At 36.6% G+C, this 12,880-nt stretch overlaps 1 protein-coding gene across 2 annotated transcripts in view; it reads left to right on the plus strand.

Annotated features, from left to right (window-relative positions):
- The window catches only part of ARHGAP10 (Rho GTPase activating protein 10), a 123,365-nt gene that overhangs the window by 41,858 nt on the left and 68,627 nt on the right, over positions 1–12,880 (plus strand). For both annotated transcript variants that reach the window (XM_065736379.1, XM_065736380.1), the window contains 6 exons: positions 2,492–2,593; positions 5,425–5,535; positions 6,655–6,759; positions 9,092–9,221; positions 9,672–9,778; positions 11,100–11,194. In XM_065736379.1, the coding sequence (XP_065592451.1) occupies positions 2,492–2,593; positions 5,425–5,535; positions 6,655–6,759; positions 9,092–9,221; positions 9,672–9,778; positions 11,100–11,194 (650 nt within the window). The remainder of the gene's footprint in view (positions 1–2,491; positions 2,594–5,424; positions 5,536–6,654; positions 6,760–9,091; positions 9,222–9,671; positions 9,779–11,099; positions 11,195–12,880) is intronic.

Raw genomic sequence — 12,880 nt, forward strand, 5'->3', positions numbered from 1 at the left:
CTTCCTGCATACTGTTTTGGTGAAGCTGAAACTCTTAATTGAGATTTAGACGTTTTCTGGACAGAACTCTCAGTTACTTTAAGCAGATCAGTCTTGCTTAATTGTAGAACACAAAGAAAAAAAATCTCTAAAAATATTTAACTAAAATTTATTCCAGATTTCTCATTTGTTATCACTTTATGTCTAACCACGTTAATCCCATATGCATATATTATTGTTCCCTGATTGGTAAAGAATAATGTGGTTGCTTCTTTAAAGAAAAATGTTAAAACCATGATGGAGGAAAACGCAGCATTTCTGCTAAAAATTCTCACTGAGAAGCAGTCTTAAATAGCTTAGATCCTCTTTGTTGGAATGTGATCTTCAAAGTTAAGTTCCTTAGAGAACAGAAACATATATGATTTATTAAAAATGCCTGTCTGCTTAGGAAGAATACAGGAATGTTTTCAGGGCCTGTAGCTATGCAGTAAGGAAGGCTAAGGACAACTAGGAATTTAATCTGACAAAGGAGATTAAAAAGTAAAATAAAGTTTATGCTTTTTAGAGTATGTCAACAGTAAAAGAAATATTAGGGGAATTGAGGGTGCCTACTAAATGAAATGGTTGCCCTGGTAACAGAGGATGCTAAGAAGGTGGAGACACTCAACACTTGCTTTGCTTCTGTCTTTAGTACAAGGATTGCCCCTTGGGAATCACAAACAAGATAAGAGGAGAGAGTCTGAGGAATAGAAGGCTTCCCTTTGGAAGAACAAGATATGGTCAAAGACCACCTAGCCAAAATCAGTGCACAGAAGTCCACAAGCCCTTATGGCATGCACCCACGTGAGCTGAGGGAGCTAGCAGAGGTGAAGGCTGAATTGCTCTTTATTATCTTTGTTAGGTTTTGTTGAATGGAAGAGATGCCTGAGGACTGGAGGATAGCCAGCAGCACTCCAGTCTTCACAAAGGACAAGAAGGATGATTTAGGAAACTACAGGCTAGTCAGCCTCACATTCATCCCTGGAAAGGTGATGGAACAACTTGTTCTAGATGCAAAGCAACTGGAAGAGAAAAAGGTTATCAGGAGTAGTTGACATGGATTCACCAAGGGGAAATCCTGCTTGACCAACCTGGTAGCTTTACACGATGTCATCAATGACTGGATAGGTGCAGGGAGAGCAGTGAACGTTGTGTACCTTGACTTCAGCAAGGTGTCTGACACAGTCTCTCACAGCATCCGAGTAATGAAGCATAGAAAGCATAGGATAGATGAGTAGATGTTGAGGTTAGGGTGACAACTGGATGACTGGAAGATTTCAGAGAGCTGTAGCCAGCCGCATAGGGCCTAGTTGGAGACCTGTAACTAGTGATGTTCCTCAGGAGTTAGTACTAGGCACAGTCTTGATCAGAATTTTGGTAATGACCTGGATGATGGGATGGAGTCCACCCTCAGCAACTGTGCTCATGATATGAAGCTAGCAGGACTGGCTGGTACACCGGGAAGCTGTGCTGCCCTTCATTCAGCAAGACCTATATAGACTGGAAAGGTGGATGGAGAAGAAACTGATGTGGTTCAATAAAGGGAGGTGTAGAGTCCTGTGTCTGAAGAGAAATAACTGCATTTCCAAATACAGGTTAGGAGATGACCTGCTGCAGAGAAGCTCCACAGTGAAGAATCTAGGGGTCCAGTTGGTGGATGACAAAATGGCTGCAAGGCAGCAGCAAGCCCTTTTGGCCAAGAAAGCCAATGGTACCCTAAGGTTCATTAAAAAGAACACGACTAGCCAGTCAAGAAAGGCAATTTTCCCCCTCTATTCTACCCTGATGTGGCAACACTTAGAATACTGTGCCCAGTTGTGGTCTCTCCAGTTCAAAAACAACAAGGAACTCCTGGAAAGATCAAGAGCTTCACTTTCACTACTATTATTTCATTTTACTTGGAATTTTTTGTTTATTTTTAAAAGTGTGTTTTTCATGGGTGCAGCAGTAATCTGTTAGAAGATGGAATTCAGCAGAGTTCTTAGAATGTTTTTAAAAAAATCAAGAAATCTTATGAACATGGGACTGCAATCACTTCAGTTTTGGGACTGCAAACCAACTGAAACTTATACAAATGATCTTTATACTCTTAACTCCTATCAGATATTTTTTGTAGTGAGCCTTATGTTTTGTTTAAGTACTGTATTCAAAACCAGGAAATGTAGATAACTTACTGTATCTTTACCAGTTTTCAAGGATCTATATATGATCTTATATCTGAAGTTTATTTTTTTTAAATAAACATATATATAAGTATTCATTTGCTTGATACACTTCACCATAATGAAGTACTGGGATTTTATTTCAAGTTAACCTTCAATTTTTGTGGAATGAGTTAGAAACACTTGTCCTTATTTAACAGAACTGTGCTAGATTATTTTTCTTTGTTTCTGGCTAAGTTTAAAAGAATAAGAAAGTAGGTTTTAATTCAGTTTTAACCTGTAAATGAGTGTTACTTTGTTCCTTTGTCTAGGAGGAAAAGAAGAAGTTTGATAAAGAAACAGAGAAGAACTACAGTTTGCTAGAAAAACATTTAAATTTATCAGCTAAGAAGAAGGAGGTACAATTACAAGAGGTACTGTTGTTGCTCTTCTTCCTTCGGTTTACAAGCTTTTAAAGAGATAAATGTATTTTCTACAAAAGCAGCATTCATAGAGGTAAAGTCAAACTGAAAGGTTGCTGAGTAAAATGGTATTTGCGCACTCCTACAGCTTTCTGATTCAGCTGCTTCACCTGATACACATATGAAACACACTCACGAGAACAGCAAAATGCAGTAATAACGTGGAAAAACTACATGTTTCTTTGATGACTTAACCACATCTGTCATTTCCATTACATTCTATGCACTGAATTAGCATTCTGTGTTAACACTCAATGCTAAGTAAACTTACGTTTTCCCAAGTAATGCTACAATGTAATACCACAGATAATTTTTAACTAAAAAACAAATTTGTTTACCTGGCAATCCTTCTGTCCCTGCGGGTCCATTATCATAATACCTTCATTTGTAAAAGGTTTTATTTTCTTTCTGAAGCAATAACAAATAATATGTGAGAAGGGAGCTGAGAGATCTTGCACAGACTTGCTATAGGCAAGAAGGATTTTGTTTCAGAGAAGTGCAGTTACGCTGTAATCATATGATTAAGCACTTAATATTTTCCTAAAAAAATAGCTCTTCATCCTTACCTTATTTTACATAGGCACATACATGCACATATACAGTCATTCACAAAAGAAGATTGATGTAATTGACAAATTACCTAGAGCAAGGTGAACGATAAACAGAATGAATAAAACCAGAAGGTACTATAACCAAGAAATTTTATAGATGGCACAGTTGGACAGGTGACTGTAACAGGAAAAAAAGACAAACAAAATAAAGGAAAAAAATGCTCACCCACGTCCTAGACTCACAATAGAAAACTCCAAGGAAGCAATTGCCAAAAGAAATCCTTCCCTAGCAGTGGTCAGCCCTTAAATGGGGTTAGGAGAGGCAGAGCCGGACTCCACCCCTTCCAGTCACACAGGTAAATTGTCTTCACCTGTGCTCCTGTGGCTGACTCAGTACTCACCTCACACAATCGATCAGTGGTTCAGGCTGTAATTCAACATTTCCCGTACACCTAGGAACACGAAAGCTCAGATTTCTTTTCATTTCAAAACTGCTCAGGTTTCATTACTAGGTTATGTCTCCATACTGTATTTGCAGCATCAGCCCCCACATGCACGAACAAGTTTCTGATATGGAGTTAAGTACTCTCACTGAAGTTTATTGGCATTGTTCATGTGTAAGGGCCTGTAGTTTTGCATATAAATTTTCTGAAGATTTGATGGAAATAACATCATAGTGGAGTGTGTCTTTGACTTCGTTAGTGGAGGGATATTCTTGAACTTTCACTGAAGCAAGTAATATTACTGTGATATTTGTGATATTTCTGTGTTTCTTTGGCAGGGTAATAATTAATGGAATAGCTGTATTTGGTATTATGTTCTTGGGGGAACTGGGAGGGGGCAGACACCCAAAACAGTAACAAGAACAACAAAAGAAATGGAGAACAAAACAGGCTTACTAGTGGCTTTGGGGTATTTAGAGCAGTCTTACCACTGATTAGCCAAGTGTCCTAGTAGACCAGCTGTATAGTCTTTTCCTACATCTCTACATCAGTACGCATGCATATCTTTGTAAGCTTTGCAGACAACTCAAGCAATTCCAATGTTGCATCGTTTACAAGATTCGTCAAAATGGCCTTTCTTTTTGAAAATCTTTTTCTTTATGTTGTGCAGATAATTGCTTGCTTTCTTTAATGGCATTTGTTTTTATGCCTCTTTAGCCACCGACAGATTTCTAGCACAGAATAGCAAAGCACATCTTAAGGCAAAACTGTCTCAGCTTATTTGATTTATCCTCTTAAAGAACACTAGTCAGTTCTTGAAGGATATCGCCTTAGTATTTAAGACAGTGTATGATGATAAACATGACACTTCCATCTAGCCGTTTCCCTATATCCCTCTGTAGTTTAGTGCAGAAGCTTTAATGGACCTTACAACAGTGTTTGCTACTATCACCTATGCAAAGACTGAGTGTTAAATTAGTTAAAGTATCCCTCTATATCCTTTCCTCAATGTGTTTTAATGAAGATCTCCATTAGTCAGTTCTTCAAGTTTCATAGTTGAATGAAGATACATATGGCATAAATAATAACTTAAAGAAATAATCCATATATGTCCTAGACATAAATATTTATGTGTGAATTGCAGTTCAAATACAATTAGTCAATATGATGTTGGCATTTTACCGAAGCTGAGAGGAAAATCAGTTGCAGCGAATAAAGCTGCATTTTTAAATGTTTAATGATCTAAAGAAAGTTATGAAACTTGTGCCAATAAATGAACATAATTTTTTTCTTATTTACTGTCAATCAGACTGAGCATGGGTGTGGGATGGATCTAACAGGACAGCAGTTAATTGCAGCACTGGCAATATGTTTTCAGCAATGTTTTTTTCTAACTTATTCTGACTAGAGATGATCTCCCCCACTTCTGGTGGAAGACACTGTTAGCCCCGTCTCTCTGTTCAAGCATGCACCATTTCAGCATTAGTACCTCAGTGCTCAAGTACTTAGTCTGATTCATTTGGCTAGGCTCCATCAAAAAGAAGCTGGAAGAAGTGTTATCAGAATGTTTCTAAAAGTGTAGCCTCAGGAATCAAAGCAGTATGTGTTATCTAATAAAAGGGAACAACTGCTTCTCTTTGAAAGTAAATGAATGAACTCTGTTGTAAACAAATGAATCCTGGTCTGGAAAAAATGATCTCGTTGCTTGCCACTTGTATGCTATACGTGTGTCACTTTGAAGCTGTCTGAAAAATGTTTTTGAAACTTCATTAGCTTACTTTATATTTAGGCGGACAACCAAGTGGAGCAGAATAGAAAACACTTCTATGAGCTCTCCCTTGAATATGTGTGCAAGCTGCAAGAGATTCAGGAGCGGAAAAAATTTGAGTGCGTTGAACCTGTAAGTACCAGTCAACCAATTCACTCTACACTATCACTCATAAAAGACTGAGAAAGAATGCAATCAGAAAAAAGCCACGGAGCTTTGTTTTTTTGAGAAGATGTGTGCAATTCTAACAGTATTAACAATCTGCAATTAACAGAATGGAAAGTAGTCTTTCTACATCTGTGCAAGTTAATAATCTAGACCAAGCAGCTCAAAGCTTATTTTCATTAGAACGGCACATGTTGATTTTCAGAAAATATATGAAATCTTGTCCTGTACTGCAAAAACAAAACAAAACATACCTTGATCAATGGCATGACTTAGAAGATTCAAGGAATGATGACGGAGTCAGACTTTTTCACCTTTAAAAATATTTTTTAACCACTGAGATGTTATTCTTCACTAACCTAAAGAACTATTTTTCAATTTGAAGGTTACACTTAAGTCTGTTAGTTGTACACTAAAAGCACACTTCTGGCTAAAAACTCAGTATCAGGTAGTTGGAAATGCTTCACGTGAAGTGCAGCTAAGCCTGTTAAAATCAAAACATGAGGAGTAGACACTACTGCACTCTTACCCAACTTGGAATATGATCTAAGTCATTCTTTTTTTCAATCAAAATACTGAAGTTGCAAAGTGCAATACAGATGATTTTATAGTTCTGAGAGAGTGTCACATCAGCATTCAAAAGGCAGTAATAAGTAAAGCTGTTGGAGAGAGAGAGAGCATCTGCTTTTCAACCAAACCAGTTAATTCTACGATGAAACATTGTCATTAGAAGGCAAGGAAATGATTAGGGAAATACTGACTAAGAAAGTTTGTTGTATCCTCGTGTCCGTATTTATTCCAGACATCATTGATATCTAAGCAGGTGATGGAAAACATCTCATAGGGAAGTTTTGGAGATAGGCAGTATATGTTGTGCGTGGACAAATTTAAAGTAGAACTCAGACATGAAATTCCACCCAAAATGTCTGGAAGCAAATAGGTACTCAGAAATGGTCAGCATTACTAGAATTTTCCTTGAAAATCATCATTTTTTCATCTTGATCTTTATGGAAAAGATTACATGCAGCAATCATATTTGGGTAAATTAAGTTTCACATTCTGACAAACGTCTTGTTTGTATTTCAGGTGCTATCATTTTTTCAGGGTTTGTTCACTTTCTATCATCAGGGATACGAACTTGCTAAAGACTTCAGTCATTACAAAATGGCCCTACAGATAAATATACAAAATGTAAGTTGTGATTGATATTGATGTATATTTTTCATATTGCTAAGGCTTTCCTCATGGTTAGTGCATTGTTTCTGAGCTCTAGAGTTGTATTGCCATCTTCTGGCTAACCAAGCACATCGCCCAACAAATCAGCATTGACTCTAGTGGGATTCTTGTTATCCTCTTAAAAAAAACAACAACAAAAAACAAACAGAACAATCCTAAAAACCAACTCATCCCTGCTGGTTTTTCAATGTACCCTCACACCAAACTGTCCAGTATGATCAGCTTGGCTTTGAGAAGCAAGAAGACAGGTTGAAACAGTGCGATTGGCAAAGCCACCGGTCAGGTGATCTCTACTCCTTCTTGAAGTGTTTTAAAAAATAAAATTGACTCAAAATTAACTTAGATGTGCCTCAGAACTTTTGTTAGCAAACAGACCGTTCACCCTCCTGCAAACAATGCATTACAATGTACCTATTTTATTCCTCTCCGAGGGCACCTGGAATTAGCACACAGGAAGTACTTCTAGGAGGTTGCAGTGTATTTTTAGAAATGACTTAGCAAGCAGGTAGTAATAGGGAGACAGGAAGGCAGAAGAGAAGATTAGGGTTGTTATAATACATGTGACGTGACTTCATGCATCAGGATATCTTCCTTTTCAATCTATTTCCATATGTCTGTGTTTTTTTTCTCTAGAGGTGTTGTTTCTTTTTGGTTGAGTAGGGTCATTGAATACTAGTACTTTCATAAGCAGAAGTCAGCTGATATTTTATGACTAGATAGAAAAAACTGGATTTCAAAACAGTGCAGAAAAAAAGGAGGAAAGGCATTCCTAGAACACATCTCGTGTGTTTGGATTAAGAATCACTGCAAAACTCATACATGTAAAGATCCTGGCAGAATAATTTAAAACATCTAGAAGCAATCAGTGATCTGACAGCGTAATGTATGTGTGAAAACTTCATGACTATTTCTGTCTTTGCCTTGGGTACATAGTATAGTTTTCTAATGCAGTTCAAGTAGGGATTTGTGAAGAACAACTTTGGAAATTGTTTGAAGCCTTGGAAATGGACTCTTGTGGGTTCTGACTTCTAATTTGTGAGCAAACCTAACCTGGAAGTCAGATGAAGGATGTAGGATGGGTTCAGAGCAGTTGTTTCGCTGAAAGTAAGAAGGCAGTTGCTTTTAGTCATCACCAGCATGCATCAATATATTTAGCTTTCCTCTGTAAAACACATGAGTATGGTTGGCTGCTCTGACCAGCTTGCATAGATTCTCTTTGTGTCCATGAATAAATTCCTTCTGAGCATAAATCTGGAGTATGTATGTACAGATGGCCAGTCAGGCACATACTGTTAGCTGTCTAGGTACAAGAATGGATACTTGTTTATATGTATGAGGCATTTTTTTGTGCGTATAACTGCATGCTTTTCCAGACAATTGAAGTAAGGCATTGTTTTCAGAAGCTGATCTGTTTTCAGGAAAATAGAGGTGCTTTCAAAAAGCAAAAAGGCATATATGCTTCCATCTGGAAATATGTACTTTCCTGCACCAATTGGGCAAAATACCAGCTTGGAATCTGAGTATTTGTTTTCAGTTAGTGCAATTTTAGTGAGTGGGTATGTGGAGAAAACCAGATATTACCATGTTTGTTTTGTTATTTGTGAATATTATCAGTATTTTTCAAATGAAACTGAAAAGTTTCTTATATCAGGTGAAGCTTCTCTGTTATTTTGTTTACTCTCAGTTTATAATTAATGAGTGGTATGATTACTTTCTGATTATTTTTACTAATATTCTAATACATATATATATATTTGCTACTACTTGCGAACACTGAAATGGGTGGCACCCAAAAGCAATGATAAACTAGACTTTCATTCCTTTTTTATTTCCTTTAAATGTGTGTGTATTTGCTTTGCATGATTCAGCTTTCATGTGACCAGAACATTTGGGATGTGAATGGTTTAACCATGTTTAATTATCGATGACCTTCCTGTCATATTTTTTTCAAAATCCAGAGAATCCTTTCCTTTCTGATAAGTAGTGAGGTTCTAACGTGTTAAGCCAACACTTGTAGTAGTGTTTTTCTTAAGAAACTTGAGTTTTCAAATCCAAATTCATTTTAAAATATAGTTTTTCAATTCTTTCCAAATATATCAACATATTATTTTGGAAAATGCTTTAATTTTGAATATCAGAAAGACTGAGGAATAAAAGCGTACAGAAATTTTGCACTGATAATCCTAAAATGGTCTAATCACATTTTGTAAATAATTGTTCTAATAACAGCCAGGAGGAGTCTTTCTTCCACTCCCTTTACTAATGTTTTTTAGCCATCTGGTTTTAGACACGAAATCGTTTTGAAGGAACAAGGTCAGAGGTAGAGGAGCTCATGAACAAGATCAGAAGAAATCCTCAGGAACATAAAAGAGCAAATCACAACACAATGGAAGGCTATCTCTATGTACAGGAAAAAAGTAAGATATATTTTTATATTCCTGTAGTGCCCATAATGCACAGTAGACAAAGCTTAATTATACAAGCAGTTTGAAGACAAAAAAGAATTTACAGCTCATTAAGCAGAGTCATCTGAATAAATGCTCAAAGTCAAAATTTCAAGGGATGGATACTTATATTATAGGGGAAAAAATGGTTTTGTCTGTATAAGTGAGATAAATATACATTAATAACTCTTTCAACTTGTCGGTGAGCATGAAATGAAGCATGTATCTATTTTTTAGAATAGCAAGCACTGTTCTGCATTTGTTTTACTTTGTATAACTTAAAACAAAAACAAACAAACAACAACAACAAATCTACCTTCTTAGGAATCAGTTAGGACTTCCAAGTGTCACTTTGTAAAGCAGTACAAGGAAACACCCAAGTTAGAATCAGTACAAACTAGTTAATGCTTCCGTTTTATACAGGGCCTGCTCCCTTTGGTTCCAGTTGGGTAAAACACTATTGCACATATAGGAAAGAAACGAAGAAGTTCACCATGATTCCATTTGAACATAGATCAGGAGGGAAAGCTGTAAGTATATTCTTGCATCTTGCTCTCATTTATGCCCTCTATGAAGATGAAAGATTGTGTCAGTTAAGATGCGTTGTCCTCTCTCTCTCCACCTCTCTGCCCTGTTGTTTTCTTTCCTTATGTAATTCAGTCTGCATTTAAAGACATTAACCTAAATCAATGGAATGAATTAATAAATAAGCGTTCTGCAGACTTTAGTGGTGCTTGTTTTTAGGAGTCCAGAGGAGATAGTTATTGAGCGATGCTGTGCCACTGAAATAGAATCTGGTTTATCTGTGAGATATGTGACTTGTTAAAGTATAAATTGGGAAGATGTGATAGATTAAAAGATTTCTTACTTCTGTTCTCCAATCAGATTTTGTTTCATAGATTTAAGTACTAGAATCAGAACTGCAAAAGTGGATTTTAGTAGGAATATAAATTGTACTGACAGCTGAATATAATTTAAGATGTTTTTGATGGAATGTGAAATACTCAAAACTTTGTTGATCTTTGAATAGCTTCTATTCCCGTTGAAATACTTGGAAGTTGAAGGCACTCACCACCTTCAGAGATGAAACATTAAATGAATGTATTAATATGTATGAAAAGCATTCTGTTGCAAAGAACAAAGACATCCAAAAATGGAAAATAACACCCAGTCTTCCTGTAAATGCAGCACCCTGCTCCGTCTTCAAATCTGATTAGAAGTCATATTGTTGGATTTTTTTTTTTGAAAATTACGCCCCATTTGTGGAAGTTGGCTCTCAGAGGGCTGTGTATACTTACAAACATATTGAGTTGGGGATAATATTTCAAAAGCTCCAAAAGTTTGGCATCCTTTATCATTTTAATACTTCTGCAATTTTTTTTTTAACCAATTTGTTCTAACTGTAATAAGCCATTTTAGTTATTAAAGTATGTGTGTAAGTATTTGGCATTCTAAAATATTTATGAAGCCAGTTTTGCTGCATTAAAAGATTTCTTCTTTTGAAACCCTCAGTGCAAATTTTCTTTCATAAACCCGCCTCTGGAGATGTAGAATAAGGCAAAAAATAATTGAAATGTGCAATTAATTCTAATTTAAACGGTTACAAGCCATGTGGCATTCACAGATAAATTCGTGTATTTAATTTCTCAGTTCTTAAGGATAAAACATGATCTAGTGTTGGTTTGTATTAAAGAAAGGACTGGTTCTGTAAAACAGATTCCAGAGAGTAAAGGAAGATTTGCTTTAGTTAATTAACAGTTGCCTTTAATACGGAGATTGCTATGTCCAGCATAAAATAGAAGAACAAAGTTTTCAATTACTGGGTCAAACATATAAAAACTCTTTTCACAGGGCGATGGGGAACTCTTCATCCTTACGTACTGCACAAAAAGAAACGTGGATACTATTGACAGGCGGTTCTGTTTTGACTTAGAATCTTCGGACAGGTAATCTTCCAAAACACTAGAAAGGACTGTTTCTAACTAGTAGCAAACTATGCTGCAGTATTACTGCTCTTTTCTTAAGTGCGCCATCAAGCTGCCGGTGGGAAGTAGTCACTGGAGCAGCCTGCAAGCACTGTCATATTTCACTGCATTTTACCTCAGTTTTCTGTAACAGAACTACTGAGGATCTAAATCAAAACGTAGGCATTGTATGTGGTGTCACCTACAAATGCAGATGAAAATAAGGGAACTGTTATGAATTGCTGTTATTGTGGATAAAGTATTGTGGATTAAATAGAAGTACCTACAGCAATCATGAAAAACTGGATAATTCATACAATCATGGGCATATTGTATTGCAAGCCCGCTTTACAAAAACATCATGTTGCTGTAGGATTATGCTGGATTTTCAGACTGGAAATAACATCATTTGCAATTTTTCTGGTTCACCTCTTCCCTCCTCTTACGGGTGGGATATGACAAGTATAACATCATGGTATTACACATTTTGAACATTGTTGTCACTGCCTTTTCAAAATGCTACAATTTTACTGCTTTATTTCAAAAGAGAAGAATTTCTTATCTATATATTTAGCTTAGAGAATCTTGGAATATAATAAATACTGCTTTCCCTCAACATCTCCTTCTTCCTTTGTTTATGAAGATGATAGAATCCAACCTAATAGGGCACTGCAGTTAAATAAGGCTGTGGTTATGCCATGTTTTTTTTTGTACATTAAATGCTAAGTGGAAGTTGATGAAATGTTACTTAGTTTTCTCATTCACCCCTTTTGAGCTCATTCCTTCTACCAATTACTTGTATTCTATTCTATGACGTAGCAAGTCTTAAGGTTTGGCAGCTTTTCTTACCATATCTGCTCACTTTAAACGTGGTGTGGTCAACATTGCTTGTCTCCTTTATCCTGATATTTTGGAAATAAGTCTATGATTGGGATCATAGACAAAGGCATTGTCTTGATCAGATGCTGTGCTTAGCTGATATGGCCAGTCAGTCTTTTCCACTCCAGGTATGCTTGTTTCTGGAGCAAGCACTGGGTAAAGGAATGCAAACCTACCACCGCATCTGAAAATAGTCAGCTCATGTGACAGATACTACTTACAGCACAGGTGGCTTTTCTCATAAGTCTACTCCATGGGTCTGAACTCGCATTTTTTATTTGATAGAGATGTCTCTAATTGTTACAAGACCACCCCGGCGATAGGAATTAGAGTAAACTTTTAAGCTCCTGAAAACATCTCTTCTCAGATCAGAGTATTGATCAGTATGAAATCCAGACTCCCAACTGAAGAAATACCATGAAAAATGTCAGTTGACCCCCTCAGTGTGTCTTGAGTTCTCTTATCTGGAGTTAAACAGAAATGGATGGATAGCAGGGTTCGCTTGACCCTGCGGAACAATTTTTCATTCTCTTCTCATAAAAGTGGGAAAAATACGATCTGTCTTTCTGTCTAGATATAATAGACACAACTGGTCCACTGTGACCTTGATATCACACATTTTTCTTTTAATAATATATGTGAGTAGTACTGAGATGTTCCCATAGAGATTCGTTTCATGCTGCAGGCCATTAACTCATTTCCTTTGGTACCAGTTCAGGACACAGTCATCCCTCAACTTGTCCAACTTATAAAATAATGAACAAACTGGTGTCTGGCCATGGGATATGC

The sequence above is a fragment of the Cyrtonyx montezumae genome, unplaced genomic scaffold (assembly GCF_038088225.1).
Source record: "Cyrtonyx montezumae isolate F1298 unplaced genomic scaffold, pur_monq_1.0 scaffold_2, whole genome shotgun sequence".
NCBI lineage: Eukaryota > Metazoa > Chordata > Aves > Galliformes > Odontophoridae > Cyrtonyx > Cyrtonyx montezumae.